Consider the following 23,706-nt stretch of genomic DNA (forward strand, 5'->3'; position numbering starts at 1 on the left):
CGCGAGGAGTGCAACGTCATCAGCCAATTCGAAGTCGTTTAGGTGCTCCATGGTTATAGGCTGCCATAACAGCCCGCGGTTTGGTTCACGGTCAATCGCATCTACCAGAATCTCATCGATTACGATGAGGAACAGTAACGGTGATACCTCACACCAGCTTCGACCCGGATAGGGTCGGACAGGACCCCATTGTGCAGCACTCTATACGAAAAGGCCTCGTACTGTGCTTCGATGAGGCCGATGATTTTCTCAGGAACCCCCTTGCGTCTCAGGGTGCCCCACATATTCTCGTGATTGAGACGGTCGAAAGCTTTTTCGTAGTCAATGAATACCAAGTAAAGGGAATTCGTTGACCTGCTCCAGAATTATGCGGAGCGTGACAATATGGTCCACATAGGATCTTCCGGCATGGAATCCGGCCTGCTGCCGCCGGAGAGTCGCATCGATCTTCTCCTGAATCCGGGCTAGGATAATTTTGCACAGAACTTTGAAAGCGGTAAACAGCAACATAATGCCTCGCCAGTTATCGCATACAGTCAGGTCACCTTTTTTGGGCACCTTCACTAAGATACCTTGCATCCAGTCGACCGGGAAAGTTGCGGTGTCCCAGATATTACGAAATAAACGATGCAGTAGTTGAGCGGATGTCATGGGGTCAGCTTTGAGCATTTCGGCTGATATGCAGTCGACCCCTGGGGCTTTATTTGATTTCATGCTTTGGATGGGTGTTTGAATCTCTAGCAGTGATGGAGCTTCGATATTGACGCGTGTTATACGTCGGATCCTAGGCAGATCATGCCGAGGTGGTGATGGCCTGGCTGGCACTTGAAAGAGTTGTTCGAAGTGCTCGAACCAGCGTTTCAGCTGGTCAGTTGGGTCGGTCAATAACTGATCATTCGCGTTTTTCACAGGCATCGTTGCATTCATCTTCGCCCCGCTTAAGCGTCGTGAAATATCGCAGAGGTGGCGAATGTCCCCGGTTGCGGCGACTCTCTCTCCTTCGTCGGCCAGAGAGTCTGCCTACGCTCGCTTGTCTCGTCGACATGAGCGTTTTACTTCCTTCTCAAGAGCCGAATATCGTTGACGGGCTTTGGCATCTCTGCTTTTTGATCGCTCTATCGCGGCTTTGGCTTCTCTTCGCTCCTCTATCTTCCTCTATCTTATTGTTCTCGCTGGTGGCGATAAAGGCATACTATATATAATAGCCCTGTTTGCCTGTCCGGTGACTAGCCAACCATACGCAGCACGCGGGGAAATTCTCACAAAAAAATAAAATATTTGACCTTTCAATTCTTTTTTACTATCATATGCAGAAAACAAAACCAGTGACAACCTTAGACAACCAGACACAGCATTTGATGAAAAAAGTCACAGACAACAGACGTTGAAAATTTTGAATTTTTTAATGCATGAATTAATGAACCATATTCATATTGAAAAAAAAAAACACTTGCCATGGGCGCTACTGCGTCCACAAATAAACTAGTTCTTAATAACGGTCCATTGCTCTTCCACGCTGCCACCCTCCGGAATATCTGCAGAACGCGTCTCCAGTTCTTGAACGAAGGACCGTTTCACCTTCCAGTCGGCGTGTGTTGAATCGTCGTCCAACTCTCTCCTCCTGCCGACGAATCCGCGCAATGCACAAGCATGTTTCGCCGATGAGAAGGTGATGATCAGACGCGATGTCGACACTACGTTTATTCCGTACATCAAGAAGGCTCCGTTTCCATTTTCGGCTGATGCAGATGTAGTCTATTTGATTTTCTGTGAAGCCGTCACGGGAGACCCACGTGACTTTGTGAACCGGTCGATGAGGGAAGAGCGATCCCCCGATCACCATGTCCTTATTACCACAAAAAATCTGCGAACAGCTCTCCGTTTTCGCTCATTTCTCCGAGACCATGGCGTCCCATAACGCGTTCATGGTTCGAGTTGTCGGATCCGATCTTTGCATTGAAGTCGCACAAACAGATCTTGATATCACCCTTCGGAATTCTATCTATGACGGCATAGAATTGACTGTAGAAGTTCTCTCTTTGTCTTGCAGATCGGCAGCATCGGTTGGCGCATAACATTGGATTATAGTAAGGTTTCGGACCCGTGTTCTAAATCTGGCAACGATTATCCTTTCACTTATAGGTTCCCACTTCATAAGCGCAGAGTGTTCCTGAGCGCTTAGTAGGAAGCCAACTCCGCGATGCCGGGAGCGTGTTCACCTCGTAAACCAGAGTATAGCAGAACTTGTCCCGACGGCATTCTGTGTTCTCTAAAGTTTGGCCAACGAATATGCAGGCCCTTGGCAAGTTGTGCCAATTTACCCCGCTGGGCTAGGGTTAAAACGTTCCATATTCCAATTCGTGCCCATTGTTTCGCGCTAAGAGTCGTCGCCGTAAAATCAGTCCGCATTCTTTCATTATCGGATTCTCGAACAAATTGATGTTTCGGGAACAGTAGGTTGTTGGCCCAAGGTTCCCTATCCATCGGGATGGGGCTGCCATATAGCTTCCGGGGAATAGCATTCCATACTCAGCCGCTGGATGCCAGAACAGACGCTGTTGAAGCCGCACCTCCTTGGTGAACAGACGCTCGATCAGTCGGGTCAAATTTGTTTAAAGTCCCACCCAACGCCAGGACTAGGCTAGTGCGCTTTGAGCGGCACCCGGTCGCTTTGATAGGGCCTGCTTGGGGATACATGCAGCTATTTATAGAAGTTCAACAGAGCCCACTGTCGAACCCCACCACATCCTAGGCAGACCCCACAGGACGCACCCTCTCACTCTAGCTGATGTCAGAAGGACAACAGTGCCCAGGCTACACTACCAGCTAAGTACGCAACCCTTAGCTGGCGGACAATTGTCATCGGAAGACCCGTGGAAGCGTGAGTATTGGAACTTGTGTGGACCAGAGCTATGTTAGGCGCTCCTTCCCGGATGTCAACTCACCATTTCGTAGCCCTCTATAAAGAAAACTCGTCTAAAATCATCTTTCTCACTTACAGCACGTAACCGAACTCAGAGCTTTGAAAAAAAAATATCTCAACTCAACATTCTTTCCAAATATAATGGTGGTCCTACAAAGAACCGATTTATTTCTACTTATGTGCCTCTGAGCAACCATTTGATATTTTGTTTTGGAAAACGGAAATGATTCCATGTTAATTCATACGTACATGTTTTGTATGACATCCTCAGTAATGGCGTTGAGCGATGTCCGATGATATTTGTGATCAATTGAATCTGCTACAACAAGTTGGGTAAAAAAATAGGAAAATTTTCATTGGCAGAACCCCGACGATTTGTAATGCGACGTACACACCAGTCAAGCATTTTGGCGAACATTGACTCCGCCCCCAAGAAAACGCTTCGGTTGCTGCTTTATTTGCACGTGTGTGAAGTTGTTCGAACAACCATTTGACAGTTGGCGGCTCGGTTGGAAAAAATTAAAACGGTTTGATTTTGGTTTGAGTTGCCGGGGGTGGAGTCAAGGTTCGCCGAACATGTTTGAGCATTTGTAGTGAAGTTGCACAAACCTCCATATATTTTTTGATGGTTGGTGCTCAAGTTGGCGCTTCTGTCGTTCGTGTGTGATATTGTTGGTCGAATAAACTGATTGTTCGTGCCGCTGTTGGCAAAACTTGATGGATGTTTGAATAAACGGGAGGTGGAGTCAATGTTGGTCAAACTGCTTGACCGTGTGTACGTTCCATAAAGCGGATTGGTCTGTTTGCCATACACCAATGCACTTACAAAAAAAATATCGTTCGATTTATTTGAGGTTCGAATCCGCAGAAAATAAAACTAAACAATATGACTGTTTCAAGTATATGAATCTAAACTGATATAAAGATGAATCCAAAATAGCCTTCTGAGAAAACGTTTGTTTCTCAGATCCAAAATCAGTTTCGTAGAACAATCTGAATTACTACTCTGGTAACTCTAAGTATTTCCAAAGATATTGACGAACTTCAGACCGGACCATTCTTCAAATCTAGCCACGTAGCACTATTGGATTTGTAGACTCGACAGTTTTTATCAAGGAGACCCATGTAAAAGGCAATATTAAATATGCTAACTAAACTATCCCTTTTCAGTAAAGCAGTCGGCTATTCTATCCATAATATTAAATACTTGCATAAGTGAATATTTTATAAAGTTCGTTGTTCATGAAAGGATGCAATTCGAAACCGCCGAGGAAACCACCGTAGAATCAGGGAAACTTTCATATTCCAAGAATAGTTGTAGCAGCACATATGAATTTGGTTAAAAAATGTCACATTTATCTGTACGCGGCAAAGAAAAAACTTTAAATCTGATAGAAATCTCGCTTAACTTTTCAAAAGGTCCTAAGTAACATTTTTTTCATGAATTAATTTGAATAGCGCAAACAACAGAACAACATGAAAGCTATTGATTGCAGTATTCAAATTAATTTATGAAAAAAATGTTACTTAGGTCCTTTTGAAAAGTTAAGCGAGAAATATTTTTTGAATTTGAAAGCAACTAGAATAAGATTTGACGTAAAACAAATTTGCAAAGAAACTCAGCTGACAAAGCTTCCCTTGCTTCACAAAAAAATCTGAATCATGAAAGTTAGTGGAAATGTTCGTAACTAGAAAAATGCCCACGACATTACTGTTCAATATTGAGCAAACCTGTTGAAAATATTTGTAAGTAGTAGATGCGGATGGATCCTCAATTCATCTTATTCAAAGATTCAGTTATATCGCAAGTGATATGAAAGACATAATTACATATGGAATACTTTGATCCAGTCTTTAATGCCAATCCAGTGGATTAGACTATGGCTTAGATGCAAAATGTCATTATAACTACCCAGGTAACCATTAAGCACTTTAATAAGCCTTATATAAACCATATAACAACATTTCAGTGCCTATAAGCTGTATATATGATTTTTAAGTGCTAATTAGCCGTATAAACTTCAAGCATGAAAAGAAGCCGTATATCGGTATATAACGCTATGATATTAGCCCTGTGGATTCAAGCCGAATAAGGGAATTATTATTACCAATTTAGAGCTACTGTCTATGACGTTTTGGTTGAATCAATAACAATCACACGTAGAATTTTATAACCTGTCTCTTTTACTCGCATTAAAAACATTTGTTTTTGTAATCCGTCGTGTATGCTTTTCAATATTATTACAATGATAAATAATAATCTGCAGCCAAGTCTGCATCATATTACATGAAAAATGCCAGAAAAATGTTTCATGAGCTGTGAATTTATTGTACAGCAATATTTGTTAATCTTCACCTGAAAGATATTTTCTAAATGGGTTTTTTAAATACAAAGTCGTTTATAAATAACTACTAACTCGCCCTTGATAAAGAGGCAAATGAAAACCTGCTTTTTATCCCTTCCAATCATACAGCCATGCAGATCTGTGTTGGATCAGATGGTAAAGTAAGCGACAAACCTAAACAAAAATCATCAAACACAGCTCCAAGCGTTCAAGCCCGGAGTTAAATTTAATTAGCAAAAATTTGAATCCCCAATAGGAATAAAAGAGAAAGAACGCATTAGAATGTAAACAAGTATTTTCCATTTCATTTTTTTTCTTCGTTCCGTTTCAACTCGTCTAAAAAATTTGACATTTCGGCATAGGCGTGGAAAAATTGGTAGGGGCAAGCACTAAATCAGCCAAATAATTTGCCAAAAGCGGCTTTTTTTTGAGCAGCACTAAAGAATATTGTCTTATTAGCACTGTTGACAGGATTTTAGTGCGACTATAGAGCCGAAATAAAGTCGATTTTAACGGCTTAATGGTTACTTGGGTAATTAAACAAAATTAAGGTAAATGCGACAACTGGAGATTGAAATATTCTGATAATTGCCTAGAAACTAACTGAAATTATTAGAACCGTTTATGAGAAAGATTACTTTGTTTACCGTGCCTTTGGTTGGCGAGTTAAAAATCGGTAGTTCTCGGTAGGAATTTTGAGAAATCTGTAGTTTTCGATCTTTCGTCTGTGAATCGGTAGGTGAGTCAAAAATCGGTAGGACTACCGAGAAATCGGTAGGTCTGGCCACCCTGCCGACGATGTTCATTGGTGCACGGACGTAAATGATGCACTGCTGCTGTCATGACCGCCACCGTAGCGAAAAATCAAGACAAAATTTTCAAAACGACTTATCTGCTTTTGTAAATAAAGATTCAAACGACGATTTGACGAATCTGATAGCTCTCCCACGCAAATCAACACCATCAACAGCGGAAAGCTTCATCTACCAATTAGTGGTGTTGGTTTGCGTAGGAGAGCTATCAGATTCGTCAAATCGTCGTTGGAATCTTTGTTTACAAAAGCAGATAAGTCGTTTTGAAAATTTTGTCTTCAAATGTTCTGCTACTCCACCATAGGGCACTGCACGGAAACATCTCTTTCTCTTTCGTTCCTCATAAATTTTGACGTTTACTGGCCTTGTTGTTTTCTAATTTCTCGCTTAACTTTTCAAAAGGTCCTAAGTAACATTTTTTTCATGAATTAAGTACATGAGTACAGCAATCAATAGCTTTCATGTTGCTCTGTTGATTGCGCTATTAAAATTAATTCATGAAAAAATGTTACTTAGGTCCTTTTGAAAAGTTAAGCGAGATTTCTTCGCAGCGAAAAAGAGACAAAGAAATTAGAAAACAACAAGGCCAGTAAACGTCAAAATTTATGAAGAACGAAAGAGAAAGAGATCTTTCCGTGCAGTGCCCTATAGCTGTTGTCGCTTGGGCCGCATCTGGACGCACTGGTCCGCTCTCAGTGGAACAAAAAGCTTACACCAATCTGATGTCCGTGATTGCTTTATTCTGAATTTTTTACCGGATTTGGAAAGAAATAACATTTTCAATAGTTTAACGTTAATAATCAAAAGTATCAAAGGATTTGGCAAATTGCTGGAGAGTTTCCGAATCAAATGATAAGAAAATCTTTAAAATCCATTGAAAGATAAGAACGCTATTAACGTTTAAAACATCTCCTAATTTCGTGACGGTCTCGAATTTGGAAATTTTCGTTTTACACACTGCATTCGAGCCTTCCGTTATTTGAAAAATAAAAACTAGGGACACGGCAGGTATTTCCGTCCATCGTCATACACACCCGTTTCAAATCACTCAGAGACTGAGTGAAATTGTATTGCCGTCTCTTTTTTTCTCACTGAAAAGTTACTCAATTTTCGTAAAAAGTGGAACTACTCAAAATTTGAGTACCACTTTTTACGAAAATTGAGTAACTTTTCCGGGGGAAAAAAAGAGACGGCAATACAATTTCACTCAGTCTCTGAGTGATTTGAAACGGGCGTGTAGGGGCTAAAACCATCGAAAGCAACGTACATTTGCTAGAACTCCACTATAGCAGAACGTTTCTCCTTAGCTTACGATTTGGTACGTATGAGTTTTACAAAAAAGCGTCTCTTTTATTGGTTTTCGAGACTATGACGAACAGACGAAAATACCTGCCGTCTCCCTACTCACCCATTCCATTTTCGATCAGTGGATCTCTCGCCACTCAGCCACCCAATTTTGCTGCCCAATCTAGTGCGCCTGCCGCTTCCATCGACTGCCCATGCATTTTTCTCAAATTGAATGGTGTCGCAGTAGGTAACTTGACATTTATTTCCCTGAATTCCCGAAATCATGATTTTCGATAAACACAATGTTACTTGCCGGTAACAACGTTAGGCATAATTCTGCCTACTTTATGTCATGGGCTGTTCTTTGCGGACATTTTATGCCCAACGTACTTTTGCCTAGAGGGGTATACTCGTGGAAAGCCAACGTTAGATACTGAGAAAAATATATCAGCAGTCTATTACCGTTGAACTAGAATGTTTTACATGTGGCCATTTCGAATACTCATAAATTAGAAACCGTTTTCATGTTTAGTGTGAAACAAATAAAACGGTCTTATATGTACAGTGGCAAAAATTAAAAAAATATAGGGTTCTTATTCAGATATTGTATAACTATTTATTATGACCCTTGCAGTTTTTGCAAGCAATTTTTGAGTTAGGTGTACTCATATCTTTATGTGTTATAGCTATTTTAAGGGCAAGTGCGGAACCCAGTTTACAACAAACTGTGGATACTATCATTTCTTGGAAAAAAGGTTGCTCTTCACTTCGACAATGAATATATGGGGTAAAGCTTGAACCGACTCAGAAAAGAGACGAAAACATATCCTCCGGCAAGTTTGAAAATCAACAGCCAACCAACGTTGAACCGAAATTGAAGCGTTTCAAAAGTGAACATTTTTCAGCATCTAACAGAGGAGAGTGAACTCTACGGAAATAATGCCACAAGAAGCATTTTCGTAGACAACGGTGACGACAAACACGAGGAGGGTGTTACGGCGAGAAGACACTAATCTTCTGTCGGCCGGTGGAGGTCCCCCCGCTCCTCGGCTGGTGGTGGGTGGCTTGAATGAGCGAGATTTATGCAGCCAGTAGCTTATGGAGCTGTGTGGGTAGGAGTGTGCCAAGTGTGTTTATGAGAAGATGAGCAGCAAAGGATCGTTTTGTCAGTAAAAGGAAAATCCTTGCCATAAGGCAATATGTATAAGGGAAAACCTCGGTCCGGTACGTGATGGAGCCGCTTTTCGAAGTTCGAGCAATGTCTTTTGAAAGGAGGAATTCAATTCCCCCCGAAACCCGAAGAGATGCCATCGCACTGTTGCTGCTTGTTGGGAGGATATATAATACAGTGTGTGTAATAAAACATTATGAAATCGTGACAATTAGGTTATCAATTTTCCAGTTAGTTAAGGCAGACGAGTTGTTTGTCTCGCTGTGATGTGGGAAAGCAGGAATTGGAGAAATACAAACGGTTATAGATATGACAATTGGAACGACAAAAGGGTGAAAACATTTAGATTTTCGGTATTAAGTTACTGGAAGCTTGATGAAATCATAGAAGTAGTGGGAAGCTGCTGTAATTAGCTTTTTTATAAGATAAGGGTTGAAATTGACAGAGGCATTCTTTGCAGATAGCATTTTGTCATTTACTTAATTAATCATTGTTATTTGCAACAAGAAAACAAGTTTTGTTAAAATATTTTCCTAACGTCCACTCTACCATTTCCATCCGTAGGAAATTATTAGATTGAATCTGTTTCACCTCACCTCACTCACAGTAAACAGAGGCTCCGCATCTTCATCTGAATACAATCAAAATCAACGTTCCACCTGTCGGTCTCTCCGCTTGGCTGTGCGGCACAATCGTTCATATATGAACAACTATCGAACCAGGTGGACAAAGCACTCGGGTTGTTTGACATTGTAAATCTATTCAACTCCGCCACCGGACATCACCGGTGGACACCGCGTGATTGATATAGGGATTCCATTTCCCTCACTGATATGAGTTTTGTGAGCCATCGACCGTGTAGATCATGGACAGTCAATCCTTGTGTACGATGAGTAGTCTGTCGACAGTTTGTTCATTCAGTAAAACAAGAATCGAACTACCTATGGGGAAGATGAACTTTATGTACTATAGTTTTTATTTTATTTGATCTTTTTTGAACTTGTAAGCGTACTTTGGGAAGATCCATAAAGTACATCACGCAAAATTTGGCTAGTTTTGACCCCCATCCCCTTTCGTTAAACTTTTTGTATTAAGCCTCTAAAATTTTTGTTTGACCCATCACGCTGCTCGGAATCCTTCTTCCCCCTAGAAGTGAATGGTACTTTGTAGATGGCCCCTACTAGTTATTCAATATTCGATGCACAATGAAACAATAATTGATATTTAAATTTATTCTAAATAAAATGTTCATAACTGTTTAGTTTATTTGTCTATCAATACCTTTCTTCGGATGTGTGAGAAAAAAAAAATCATTGGCCTTTGTAGTGTCGTTACTAGAATGGTTCGATTGTAGGTTTTTCCATTCACAAAGGTGATGATTGAAATCGTGCCGCAAGACTAATAGTATCCAAGTAGCAAACCAATACAGTACAGGAATAATATTGGATATGTGAATTGCGCGATAAATTTAAAAAAAAATCAAGAGTTTTAAATGTACTTTTTGTAATGCAACAAGACCAAATAATTCGTGCATTGTGCTTAATTATTGTTTCATTTTCTCTTAATCAAATATTGACACTTCTTGCGATGAACGGCCGCCTCCAGAATATCAATAATCCTTATTCTTCTAGTCTATTAAAAAGAAAAGATAAGGCACTGAAGGAAAGCAGACAGCTTGACGTATTCTCCTCTCCAATTTGGGGCGGCTAACGATGGGTGATAATAAGCTCTCGCGAACGTGACTACATCGGCATATGCATGCATGGGTATTATAATTACATACGGCGACAACGGATCTTGACACCACCCACATAAACGGGCCTACAAAATAGACATTTTTTCGGTACATTAGCCGCGGGTGATGGATTGATCATTGCTAGACGTTGTTCATATTATAATTGGATGAAGCATATGCGTTCATCTCTAACATGGGTTTGTCTGCTGCGTGTAATGTTGTTATTTGTAATTTGATTTTTATTTTATCATCAATGATGTCAACTCCAGGAAAAAGTCTTTTGCACCTGTACTTCATATATCGATCGAATCAATACATAGACCGGATTCGGATGTACTTCACGTGCGAGGAAGGCCTGAACGGATATCTTTCCATTTGTCAACGATGATGCTGGGTCATTAGACCGAAGGCCATGAAGCCGAATGGTTATTAGGCCGAATGGCCATTAGGCCGAATGAGAATTGATGAGTGAATAGTGAGTAGTGCGAAGTGAGGAAAAAGGAAAAAGAAGGAAGAAGGTAGAATGAAGAGGGAAGAAGAAAGAAGGAAGAAGTAAGAAGGAAGAAGTAAGAAGAAAGAAGGAAGAAGTCAGAAGGAAGAAGGAAGAAGGAAGACGGAAGAAGGAAGAAAGAAGAAGAAAGAAACAAGCAGAAAGACGGGAAAAAGAAAAAAAGGAACGGAAGAAAGAAGGAAAAACATGGAAGAAGGAAGAAAGAAGAAAGAAGAAGGAAGAAAGAAGAAGGTAGAAGGAAAAAAGAAGAAGAAGAAAGGAAGAAGTAAGACGAAATAAGGACGAATTAAGAAGGAAGAGGGAGAAAGAATAAGAGAAGAAGTAAGAAGGAAGAAGGAAGAAAGAAAAAGATAGAAAGAAGAAGAAAGAAGAAAGAAGAAGAAAAAAGGTAGCAGGAAGAGGGAAGCAGGAAGAAGGAAGAAAGAAGAAGGAAGAAAGAAGAAGGAAGAAGGAAGAAGAAAGAGGGAAGAAGAAAGGAGGAATAAAGAAGAAGGGATAAGAAAGAAGGAAAAAGAAAGAAGGCAGAAAGAAGAAGGGAAAAAGAAGAAGAAAGAAGGAAGAAGGAAGAAAAAAGAAGGAAGAAAAGAGAAAAAAGAAGGAAAAAAGAAGAAGGAATGATAAAGAAGGAAGAAGGGAAAAGGAAGAAGGAGAAAGGAAGAAGGAAGAATGAAGAAGGAAGAATGATGAGGGAAGGAGGAAGGAGGAAGAAGAAAGAAAGAAGAAGGAAGAAGGAAGAAAGAAGGAAGAAGGAAGATAGAAGAAGGAAAATGAAAGAAGGGAGAAGGAAGAAGGGGTAAGATGAAGAAAGAACTTCTCATTTTTGCTAATTCGGCCTAATGACTATTCGGCCTAATGACCTTCGGTCAAATGGCCTTCGGCCTAATGGACTGACACCGTCAACGATAGGGTAGCGGGAGGTAATGTAAGGCCTGGATGCAACGTTGGCTCATCATGCAAATTAATCAATAATTCAGTTTCCACGGAGAAGAGACATTTCTTAAAATTTTAATGTTTGATGTCGTAATTGAATGATTTTCCTGATATACATGTTCAGCTACCTTAGACCTAAACTCATAATTTAATCCCTTATCAGTTTCCCTCTTAGCCTTACTTACTTCTGCAATATGTTCTTTGAACCTTACATCTAACGATCTTTTTGTTTGACCTACATATACTTTATCACACTGTGAACAATTAATTTGATAAACCCCGGCCTTATTTAATATTTCTACTCTATCCTTTGTGGAGCCCAACAGTGTCTTCATTTGATTGCTTCTGCTGGAGAATACTAAATCGATGCCGAATTTCCTCAGTCGATGGCGTAGCTGGTGGGTGATGTGTCGATCATAGGGGACCGATACCCTCTTCAGCGGTTCATCGATCGGTGTCAGTGTTGTCAGTTCGTTTTTACGTAGGTTCCTCTGCTTATTGTTGATGATTGCTTGTATTGTTCTTTCCTTGTATCCGTTTATCCTCGCTGTTTCCAAGATGTGTTGTAGCTCCTTCGTTTCTCCTTCTTCGCTCAGGGGAATCGTCTGCATCCTGTGGATCATGTGATGAAAAGCTGCCATTTTGTGCTGATACGAATGATTTGATGTGTATGGGATGACTCTCATGGTGTTGGTGGGCTTCCTGTAGATTTCGAAGTCTAATGTAGGAAAGGAAACAAATGCAACATTAGACTTCGAAATCTACAGGAAGCCCACCAACACGATGGGAAATCGGTGGAATGGTTCACAGCCTTAGATAACCAACAGCTCATAACCAAATTAAAAAAAAAATTCATGGTATTCTTAGAATTTGTCATTCTCCAAACGGTCCGTTGTCTGCGGAATCCCGATCAAAATGGCATTTTAATCGGGATTCCGCACTCTTTAGAGAGCGGTCGAACAAGCTTTCACGCAGAGCGGACGCAGCGCAGCGGACTCAGCAGTACGAAGGCGCTGGTAGAAGTTGCAATGGAAAACCATCGCATTGGTGGTGGTCATCGGGATGGTTGCTGCAGATCATTCAACCTCAGACCAGCATTTTATGTGAAGAAAGGTTGATTACAAAACAGGCGTCTGTTGCGATCCCGTGCCACCAGTGGCGATGCTGAAATTTCAACGCAAGGTTCCAATTTTGATCAGAAAGGGTTGATTGTAAAAATGGACTGTTTCTGTGCGGCGATTGGCGTAGTATCTTGGTTGCTCTTAGTGATTCCATCCATTTAAAGAAATTAAGTGCATCATCCCCTCCATCTAGCTTTGTGATTCTGCCACCGAAGGGTAACTGTCTGTCTTCGCTAAACATTGAGGTTTTGCACTTTCAGGAAATTTATTTCGGATTAACCTCTTCTACTATAAAATGGTTGCCCGGAAAAAATCGATTTCATTTCCAATGACTAACAGAAACACAACCAAATAATATTGCCAGAAAAATGCACTTTCCGCCGACGACAGCCCAGGCATTGAAAGCGTGAGTGAAGCGGACGAGCATTGATCTAATTCAATCATAGCATCCAATGCCAGTGAGTGAACAGCCTTGCTCAGATGGATACCAAACAACGATTATGAGCGATCGTTGCTGCGTAAACAACGAGCGACAGGGTTCGCCAAGGCAAACTTGGTATGGTATCCAGGGAAGCTACGACTGTAGCATTTGTATTACGCTTGCTCTACTAGAATAAAACCAAAACACATCAGGTGTTCTGCTTTATTTACTCTGCTTTCAAGTTGCTGGGATGGGGGAGAGAAAGTATCGAAGCCTCCCATGCAGTGTATCCGAGTTCCATTCTCATAGCGGACTTAATTTTCCTAATGTCTGAAAAGATTTTTCTAACACCGTGTGGTAACAACACTCATTGTTAGGTTACCAAGTGATTTGCCTCGCTCAGTTGCCTCCCATTGGTGAGCGATGAAGATCTTTAAACATTGAATCAACGAACGCCAAATTTCAACGATCTAGAAAGCATCAGCAATTAGACCACAGGAGATTATCAAGTTGGCATGAATTTAGCTGATTTTTACTCATGATCTGATTTTTTTCAATTCCTGCGACAGCCAAATCGATGAAGACGCCATATTAGTTGAAAATTTCGTTAAGCTGCTTTAGGCTGTGAACCATTCCAGCGATTCGTTTAACTTTTAGTTAAAATTTGACAATTCGATGGTTATTTTTCTGTGGTAAAAAATAACCCTGCTCCGAAGCATGGTTAGATTTGACAGTTCCATAGTTAAACTTTCTTCGCGAGAAAATTGGCGCCAAATCTATTTTGTTCCAAATAACTATCAATCTATCAAAACTCAAATGGGTCGACTTCGGGGTAAAATTTCAACCACGATGGGGAAATAACCATCGAACTGTCAAATTTTAACTAAAAGTTAAACGAAGTGCTGTAATGGTTCACAGCCTTAGTGTTTTAAATGGCGCATTATTAAAAATTAAGGATATCTACAGAATCGTTATTGTCGTTTAAACGGATAAATTCGAAAACTTAAGTCTGTTTGTCTGGATGAAGATTTTTCCCAACGGTCAATACCTCTTCTTGGATAAATAGTTTAAGTCCTGAAAAGGACGGTTTGTAATTAAGTCTTAAAGTCCTCTTATTTTGCTACCGGCGCCATAGAAAACGATACACGTACGCTTCCATCGCGGGCTAAAACCGCTCAACGAACATTGAAAGCTAATAAAGCACTTATTCAATCAAAAATAGTTTTCTTCAGCTAGGAAACTAGCTTATTCAACTAAAATTGTTTATTGGGTGAACTTGCAAATAAATATATTTGCGTTTGGTTTCGCACCACTTCCGATTCTGTTTATTTCTCCTTTATTTCGAACATTTTTGAGGATGGTGTCTTCTAGGATTGTGATGTCCTCCACTAAAAGCCAGTCGAGTGGCTTCAGCGGCGATGCGGCCGATGAGTCGCGTTAATCCCTCTTACACGGTTGGAGACCCAAAGTCCATCCAACTGGGAGCTACTATTCGGTTTCTTGATTCCGTTGACCTCCGAGCAGTATGCTCAATGTTAATAAAGATACACAAATCATAATGGCAAATACCATCCATTTCGTATAGCTACGTAGTCCTACGTCACCTTTGCGTACAACCCGATTGGGCTGCACCTTTCAGTTTTTATATATTCTGAATCCTTGCCCAAAAATGGAAAAAAAACACGAAATTTTTTTTTTTGTTCAGGAATGTATGAATTGAAAAAAACGAATATTTTATAGAAGGCTCGGAGACCCATAGCGTTTTATAACAATCAACTCAGCTCGACGAACGGAACTAATATTACAGACATTACTGTCTCCGAGTAAGGGTATGCGATAAAACACTTTTTCATAACGAAACGAAACGAAACCAAATTTAGAATATCTGATTCGAAACGAAACGAAATATAGATTTACTTTCGAGACTTCGAAACGATACGAAATCAAGGTCCATTTAATTCAAAATTTTACGAAACGAAAAGAAATTTAAAAAAATTTCCGCGGAATTTTTATTAAATTAGTTTTACATTATGTAATTTCCGTTTATATACCAATGGCGATGATGCAAGGCCCCAGCATTTGTGCCACTTTGAAAGGAATACATCGTGGAGCGTGCGCTCCCGAAGCTGATCAATCAGGTCAGTTTTATATTAGTGAGTATATAGAAATATAAAGATTGTGTGATTTTTCGCTTAAAATTTCGTCAAAAACCTTATTTTACTTTAGATATGTATTTCAGATTGTATTTCACAAATGTGGTCGCAAAGCTCATCTTTTTGATCGTGTGACTTCAATTTGTCACCAAAATCTTTGCAACATGTTTCAAAAGATCCTAAATAATTTAAAGAAAAATCACATGGTAATTAATATGCGTTAAATATTTAGGATGGGTGCAAAATTGAGAAAGTTTAAATCGTGTAAAAACAGAATCCAGTGTATACAATTAGCTCGACGAACTGAGCTATTGTCTGTTTGTCCTTGTATATGTATTTGAGACACGCAAAAAATGTTGCCAAATTTTCATCATCAATCGACTGCAATTAAGTGCATGAAACAGCAGTTATGATCAGTATGAGTTGAAAACAATCATGAGTAAAGAACTTCAGCAATTTCAATGATCTTCCAACCCGTTCTATTTTTTTACAAGTTTAATGCAAAGATCTAGAAATGCCCACGAACCTGTAATGTTCCGTACATATTGGGCAAATAGTCAAAGAAGAGCCTATAGGCTAAGCTATAGCTATAGCTTAGCTTGATTTACCGTACACATCGTAGTTGCTAATCATGATTGGCCGAGATACAGCAAATATGCAAAGCTTAGGAGCACAAGATGCTCCCTCACGAAAATTTTCGGGGAGAAATCACTTTTCGAAAAAAAAAAACAGTCTGGAGAGTGATAACCATTTTTCGCTCACTTTAATTGCCGTGGAAAATTGGTTTACTTGTTTTCTTTCATATCCGAGCATTTTCGGTGCCTTCAGCAACACAAACAGTAGTAGCCTTTGTGGAACAAATAACCTGGTGCTTATATGCGGATAGCGTGGTGGCGTGGCTAGAGTGTGCGCATCCCTATAGCTATTATTGTTGATATGCTGGGTTCGAGTCCCATCGTGGCCATAACATTTTTATATTTGGTCGGGGTTCAGCCAAACCGCACCAAGCCGCTTTTCGACTGACTTGTGATATTGTGTTCGTAAAAGGACAACGGAAATAGTTTCATATCAATTTAAACATACATTTGCAGTAGGATATCCTCAGTTATGGGGTTGAGGGATATCCGATACGATTTACGATCAATTAAATCTGCTAAACGAAAGTTTGAGCAGAAAAATCGGTATTTTTTCGTTGGCGCTTGGTGCGTTTTGGCTGAACCCCGACCATTTATTCTGCGATAATTCTCATGAAAAATGATAAAACGAAAAAGGAATTTTATCTAATAAGCACGATTTTCGTTCATCCTTCAAGGCTAGCTCCAGAGAAAAGATTGGTGGGTAGGTAAATGATGTTCTTCACTATAAATAACGAAAATAGTTTCTTCCTGGGCCCAAAAAACGCTTGCTTTGGTTTCATCGAAACGAAAAGTCGAAACCCTGTTCATGGTACTTGCTTCGGAGTTTCCATTTCATGACCAATAATGATGCCGGTCTCGTGCTTACAGTCAATTTATCCTTTCTTAACTTTTAAACGGTTCTCAACCATGTGCTTAAACCTTGAGCTTAAAGCCTCAAACCACTTTAGCGGAGGTGTAGAAATCAGTCTTCAATAAAAAAGAGACTTCGCAAGGGACCTTGGAATCCACGCCGCCACAGCTTTGCCTCAAAGTTATACTAATCTGATATATATCTGAATACATTCACACAAATAGGATAGAATAGATGACGATATTAAATATTTTTTCGTTTTCTGTTAGATATTTCTAACAAAATACTGGAGACGTTTTATAGAAGAAAACTAAATACGTATTTGTCTACTTAGAATGGGGTTATTTAACGGGTGGCCACTAAATAGCGGGAATGGAAAATTATATAAAGAGTTGGCTTTAGTCTTTAAACATGCGTTTAAACGTTATTAATTAATGAATAGTAGCATGACCGCTGCTGGACGGCTGCCATTTCCGGATGGTGCTTCTGATCCTATGGATGAGTTGCTTCGTGTCTTTGGCCTTCCAATAACCTTAGCATACAATGGAGCTTTGTAGACCAAAAAAAAAACAGTTCTCGAAAAAAAATTCACGTCTAAAATTGTCCACCGTGTACTTTCTCCACGATCTTTGTTTGCTTGAAAGAATTGTACAATGTGCGCTGCAGTACTTCCTGTTGACGGCATGTTTTAAGCAACTGAAGATGTTGGAGTAAATGTATGTGGGCAACAATTTTCTGAATATTCTAAGGATTCATTCACATAAAGAAGTATTTCTCTGAAAGCATTAACGTTCTCAACGAAAAGTATTGAAATATTGATATTTTCATTTTTAGTGGCCACCCTTTAGTAAGCGTCTCAAGTTACCTTACGAGCAAAGGCGTATGATTGCTAATCCGAGTTTAATTCTCGGTCTGGTCTGTTTGTTTTCGGGTTGGAAACATTCTCGACACCCTGTGTATAGTATATCCATTGCACTTACCACACAAGATACTAATTAATGCTATGGCGGGTGTGGTAGTCACGTGTGGTCATCACGCTGTGTGTATAAAAGTGTGTGTATAAAAGACTAGCAGCTTGATTGACTGAGCTGTATAGCAAGCACTCACTATCGCACCGCTGGTCACTGGTCAACCAGTGTGCCGCATATAGATGTAATATAGTATGCGTACAGTCCGAACCGCAACTAATAAGTATGAGCATCCAGATGATTAAAGCACCAATCACCACAGCGGGCATAGAAAAGCTTTCAGTTAATAACTAAGGAAGTGCTAATGGAATACTATGTTGAAAAGTATGCCAAGTTCCAGTTGAAATGTAGAACTATTGAAAAATATGAAGTAAGTGTTATTAAAAAAAACCAGATTAATCCACCTAGCGGGCATGATGCCTTTCTCGCTCATTATGAAATGTGTCGAGAAAAAAACCTTAGAGAGGTCAAATAAAAGAATTATAAAGCAATGAATGGGTTTTGACTGTCATATAGACTTCCAAAAATGTGACAAAATTGGATCGTGAAGAAACCATATGAAAACCGTCATAAAATCGGGTGTAGACTAAATCAGGGGCAGATAAAGTTTTAACATGCTAAAAATCGATTCATCACTGGATCTTGTATATATTCGTTCATGGAATGATGCTATGGCAGTTTCAATTCGGAAAATTGAAAATAATTTTATTTGAAGTTAAATTGTGAACAAATAATCAGAAGCCTGAATGCGGAAAAAAAAAAGAAAAAAAATGTGAAATATTTAAATTGGATTACGCCGGAAACTAAATGGGCGGTTTGATACTTTGAATTAATCGGATTAAAGCAGAATTTGTCATCTCCTAACTCACACACCAATTGAGTCGCTTTCTCCAATGTATGTGTAATTAATCCTACAAAGGATTTCAAAATCAACTAATGGAAAAAGCTCTAAAAGTTGGCGAAACTTTTACGCCTTTTTACGTAAAAAATGTATTTTGACCATAGTTTTTGATCCTATCAGCCCAGTTTTCAATATGGGACAGAAATACCCACCGAATGTTGCGAGAAAATCGGTTGGGGCCTAGGTTGGGGCTAAGTGTCTGAAAAATGGGGTAGACTTCTCCACTCGTTATTGTCTAAAATAGTATTTTGGCCATAACTTCTAGGCCCATAGCCCGATTCTGCGTCGAATGTGACTTGTTGCAAGCAAGGATGAGGGTAAGTGCCTGAAAAATGGACTAAACGTTTTGCGAACCTTTGCTCACATACACACATACACACATACACACACACACACATAGACATCACCTCGATTCGTCTAGCTGAGTCGATCGGTATATAACACTATGGGTCCCCAGGTCTCCTATAAAAAGTTCATTTTTAGAGCGAACATATAGCCTTTACGTATACTTAGTATACGAGAAAGGCAAAAATATATAACAAAAAGTTTTGAAAATAGTTCTATGATTTAATTCAGCGGCGCAGCTAAAAAATTTGATAATATTAGTGTGATTTAAGTTTAAATTTGTTTCGAAATTCCGTTAAATTTCGTTAGAAGCTAGTTTTTTCTAGCGAAATTTTTGTAATTTTACGAAACGAAACGAAATAAAGAAATCAGATTTCGCCATGCTCAAATTCCGCTAAATTCTGCGGAATTTCGTTTCGAATCACTTGAAACGAAATTTTTCGAAATACCGCATATGCTTATCTCCGAGCCTATAAAAAAAATCTATAAAATATTCTTTTTTTTTTCGGCTTGGTACAACATTGTTGTACGAAAAAGGAAAAAAAGACAATAGCTATTTGGATACGAGTGTAGACCTCTAAGCATATACTTCAGTAAATTCCTCGATGACCTGGACTGGAACAATTGTTGAAGGCAAATGTTGAAGACACAACCGAGCTTCAACTAAGAACTAAGGTTAAAATAATAGATAGGAACGTAGGAAAAACTGAAATTTTCCACATTTTGACGAAACATCTAACATTTCGGCGAGGCAAAACGTCCTAGTGGAACTGTCCTACAATGTACTCGCGTCTCCACGCACTGTCCATACCAGAATGCTGATGCGCCGACGCGTGGTACGTTGTTCCCTAAGAGCTGCCGGCTAAAAGGCGTTTTGCTTCATGAGTTTTCCGGCAAGATATTTCCACTTTAATGAAATGTGAATATTATCAATATTATTGCGATTTTTTTTTCTAATTTTAATATGGCATCAGCTAGCTATATTGTTTAACTGTTGTGTGAGGTTGAAACACCCATTAAAATCTTTATAGTTAAGGCATAAAAGCAGTCTATGCTTAGCTAGGGCATATTGCCCCTCCTTCCCCTACTAGGTAGATCACCAACAAGCATGACCATAATTTAATTATGTAATAGAAGAAGTTATCTGAATCGAAAATGTGGACTTCCGTTTCAAATAACCCCTTAACCATCGTCGTACATCTCCTCTTGTATAATTTAACGGAGGCAGTTCATCACCTTTTATTGAAACATGAAAACCTGCAAAGTGATTGCTCTGCTGCTTTCAACAGATTAGCCAGACATGTTTTTTCTCGTCGGGAATCTGTTTTTTGATAACCAGATTATAAGGAAAGCTTTTTCAGCAGCTTATCACACGAAAAATGGAAAACAATGGCCACTTTACGTTCTCAGCTATGCATGAATGGTTCCTTTTAATCATGATGACTTTCTTGCATACTAAGAATGTCATCAAAGCGTAGAATTTCCCTATTAATGTCAGGCAGGGTGCAGCACGATTTAGCATCGCGACGGCTATGGCAAGGATTTATTGTGTAGAAACATGATGCATGCTGAAGTTATTGCTGACTAGCATACGGCATACTTACTCGATGGGATGTAAAAAATTGCGAAAACAACCCATCCCTAAGAGGAAGACGTTCCCGCTGATGGCCACAGTAACAGCTGCACGCAGATTAAATCGAGCTTGAAAAGTGTCGTCGGCATGCCACGAGCTCGCGTCCCTTACCGTTGAAGATGTTGAGCGGTGAAGCGTAGGGTTTGCGGCTGCATTTTTATTGCATTTTTGCTAGCACATACTTTCGACGAGATCCTCGTTGTCAGTGCATTACCGTCTGTTGTTTGATGACAACTCACGATGAGAGTGGCCTTCCTATATAGTAGCAATTGTTATCAATGGGAGGCCGCGATACTTCGCTTCTGCAGTAGAACTCGTGAACGACAGACGATTATGCTTGTTATACCATTTTCAACGTTTCGCTGCTCAACGGAGGGTGCACTTTCATCTATGAGGAGAATGGTGTCCTTAGGACTAAGACCTTCCTCTGCCTAGCGGTAAGATGCGCGGCTTCAAAGCAAGACCATAACTGAAGTTGGTTATATTCGGTTCCCGGTACGATTTTGGAAATTTTCTCGATTTCCTTGGGCATGAGAGTTTCATAATTGATTCGCTCGTGTTTATTATTTTATTGCAGATCTTAATACCATTCAATAAATAACATTTTGTTCATTATGAAACTGAACCGGCAACGTTCATTGAATCAATATTATCAAACAGCACCAAACAGATAGCACAATTATTACCACGCTACACCCCGCTTCTTCATAAAACAATCAGAAACTGATAATCCTTCGAAACCCCTCACATGCTCCCTAATTGTTTTGCTGCGGCACCAAACCCCAGCCAGCGAGCGAAATTATCGGCCATAAATTTCCACGATAAAGCTGAATCCGTTGCCCCGCTGTGATTTCAAGTGAATCGTCGTGTGATTGTAACCGATGCCACCGGCCAACAAACTGGCGTATCCGCCCTTGCCGTTGATGTACTGGTCGGTGATACTGATGGCCGATATGTTACGACCCACTTGACCCTGTAATGAACGAAACAGAAAAAAAAATCAGAATAAGTATCGATACGACATTCGACCCGGTGAACTTTTGCAACCAACCTTAAGCGGATAGACCAGATCCATGGTCTTCACTTGCAGGATGGAGGAGGACTTGATGGCGAAGGTGCGATTCAGCAGGACATCGTACTGGCCCTTGTAGCCCCAGAAGTAGTTGTGGCTCTGGCTAATGACCAGCGCACCGAACGATACCAGGATGAGGGCGAACACGACGGATTTCATTTTGGTCGAGAAGTTGTATTTTGCGATTGCACTTTTTGCTTTCTATCGGATGGTGTGGCCAACTCGTAACTGATATCGAATCCACGAATGAAAGACTATTTTATAGCACTTTGAAGACGGTGTTCCCTCGCGAATGATACATAAGTGATGCACCCTTCTGAAGGAAGTTGTTCGTCCAATGTTATCTTATCGGTTTGCTAGTTCTATTTCTTCCGAACAGGTGATTGTAATTGTTTGCAGAATGATAGGTTTTGAAAACGGATATTTACCGCCGTGCAGCTTCCAAAACACTCTAACACATTTGGCGACTTAGTTGACGAATCATTTCTAAGAGGTACTCGTGTGAGTTTTATTTACAAACCGGCAAAATACATAACTTATCATTTCGTGGATGAGGTGAAACACTTGATCAAACTTGTCGATTTTCTGTTCAGCAAACAGGTGATAACACGGTTCCCACATTATTGAAATCGAAAAATATGTCTCACTTTGCAATTTCATTAACAATTGCATTTTTGCTAGAACATACTTTCGACGAGTTCCTCGTTGTCAGTGCATTACCGTCTGTTGTTTGATGACAACTCACGATGAGAGTGGCCTTCTTATATTGTAGCAATTGTTATCAATGGGAGGCTGCTCCTTTTGGAGGATTGGCTACTAGAACGGATACGGACGGATACAGCATGGCGAGGAAAAGTATCTCAAGCTTGCAAGATTATGCATGAATGAGAACTGCTTTACATTCCGTGGAAGCTTCTACAAACAAACGAAGGGTGCTCCAATGGGAAATCCGCCATTAGAGTCATCCCATACACATCAAATCATTCGTATCAGCATAAAAAGGCAGCTTTTCATCACATGATCCACAGGATGCAAACGATGCCCCTGAGTGAAGAAGGAAAAACGAAGGAGCTACAACACATCATGGAAACAGCGAAGATCAACGGAACCTACGGAAAAACGAACTGACAACACTGGCACCGATCGATGAACCGCTGAAGAGGGTATCGGTCCCCTATGATCAACACATCACCACATGCTACGTGTGACATCACCCACCAGCTACGCCATCGACTGAGGAAATTCGGCATCGATTTAGTATTCTCCAGCAGAAGCAATTAACTGAAGACACTGTTGGGCTCCACAAAGGATAGAGTAGAAATGTTAAATAAGGCCGGGGTTTATCTAAATTATTGTTCACAGTGTGATAGAGTATATGTAGGTCAAACAAAAAGATCGTTAGATGTAAGGTTCAAAGAACATATTGCAGAAGTAAGTAAGGATAGAGGGAAACTGATAAGATAAGGGAATAAATTAAGAGTTTAGGTCTAAGGTAGCTGAACATGTATATCAGGAAAATCATTCAATTACGACATCAAACATTAAAATTTTAAGAAATGTCTCTTCTGTTGCTGAGAGCTTGGAAATCTACCGACAGGTACAAACGCGGTTGTTGAATAAAGATCAAGGAAATGGTAGCTCCTGGCTCTTCAAGTTTATACCTAAGCATTAAGCGCAACAAGCGAGTAGAAGTAAACACCGTAGTAAATGCATCTAGATAAGTACCTAGATAAATTATAGTGTAAGCTGCGATCATTTTCTTCAAGTCGAGTCAAGTACGAGACACTGAAGACGGCCTTACTGTTGAGGTCGAAATACGTATATGTCAAGGTACAATTAAGTGGTGGTATTCAATGGGATTGTACAAACTCGTCTTGTGACAAGTGAAGA

At 40.0% G+C, this 23,706-nt stretch overlaps 3 protein-coding genes across 6 annotated transcripts in view; 1 reads left to right on the top strand and 2 right to left on the bottom strand.

Annotated features, from left to right (window-relative positions):
• Positions 1-23,706, top strand: part of LOC134208272 (allatostatin-A) — a 140,146-nt gene that overhangs the window by 50,029 nt on the left and 66,411 nt on the right. The gene's annotated exons all lie outside the window — the stretch shown is intronic.
• On the bottom strand, positions 11,598-21,155 carry LOC134223867 (uncharacterized). Of its 2 annotated transcripts, none has more exons than XM_062703083.1 (2): positions 20,856-21,155; positions 11,598-12,326 (listed from the first exon to the last, which is right to left on the bottom strand). In XM_062703083.1, exons 1-2 carry the CDS (start codon positions 20,897-20,899, stop codon positions 11,747-11,749), a joined length of 624 nt encoding a protein of 207 aa, XP_062559067.1. In that variant the 5' UTR covers positions 20,900-21,155; the 3' UTR covers positions 11,598-11,746. The 2 variants fall into 2 exon arrangements, with proteins under 2 accessions (XP_062559067.1, XP_062559075.1); XM_062703091.1 differs by having other exon boundaries at positions 20,716-20,905.
• LOC134223877 (probable salivary secreted peptide) lies at positions 21,294-22,057 on the bottom strand. The gene is made up of 2 exons (XM_062703106.1): positions 21,796-22,057; positions 21,294-21,717 (listed from the first exon to the last, which is right to left on the bottom strand). The coding sequence occupies exons 1-2, from the start codon at positions 21,973-21,975 to the stop codon at positions 21,544-21,546; spliced, it is 354 nt and encodes a 117-aa protein (XP_062559090.1). The 5' UTR covers positions 21,976-22,057; the 3' UTR covers positions 21,294-21,543.

This window comes from Armigeres subalbatus, chromosome 1, assembly GCF_024139115.2.
Source record: "Armigeres subalbatus isolate Guangzhou_Male chromosome 1, GZ_Asu_2, whole genome shotgun sequence".
In the NCBI taxonomy this organism is placed as follows: Eukaryota; Metazoa; Arthropoda; class Insecta; order Diptera; family Culicidae; genus Armigeres; species Armigeres subalbatus.

Coding starts and splice junctions, on each gene's coding strand:
- LOC134223877 (XM_062703106.1), bottom strand. CDS start 21,975: ATGAAATCCGTCGTGTTCGCCCTCATCCTGGTATCGTTCGGTGCGCTG. Junction 21,718..21,795: donor ATCTGGTCTATCCGCTTAAG/GTTGGTTGCAAA, acceptor CGTTCATTACAG/GGTCAAGTGGGTCGTAACAT.
- LOC134223867 (XM_062703083.1), bottom strand. CDS start 20,899: ATGCAGCCGCAAACCCTACGCTTCACCGCTCAACATCTTCAACG. Junction 12,327..20,855: donor ACCGCTCAACATCTTCAACG/GTAAGGGACGCG, acceptor CATGATCCACAG/GATGCAGACGATTCCCCTGA.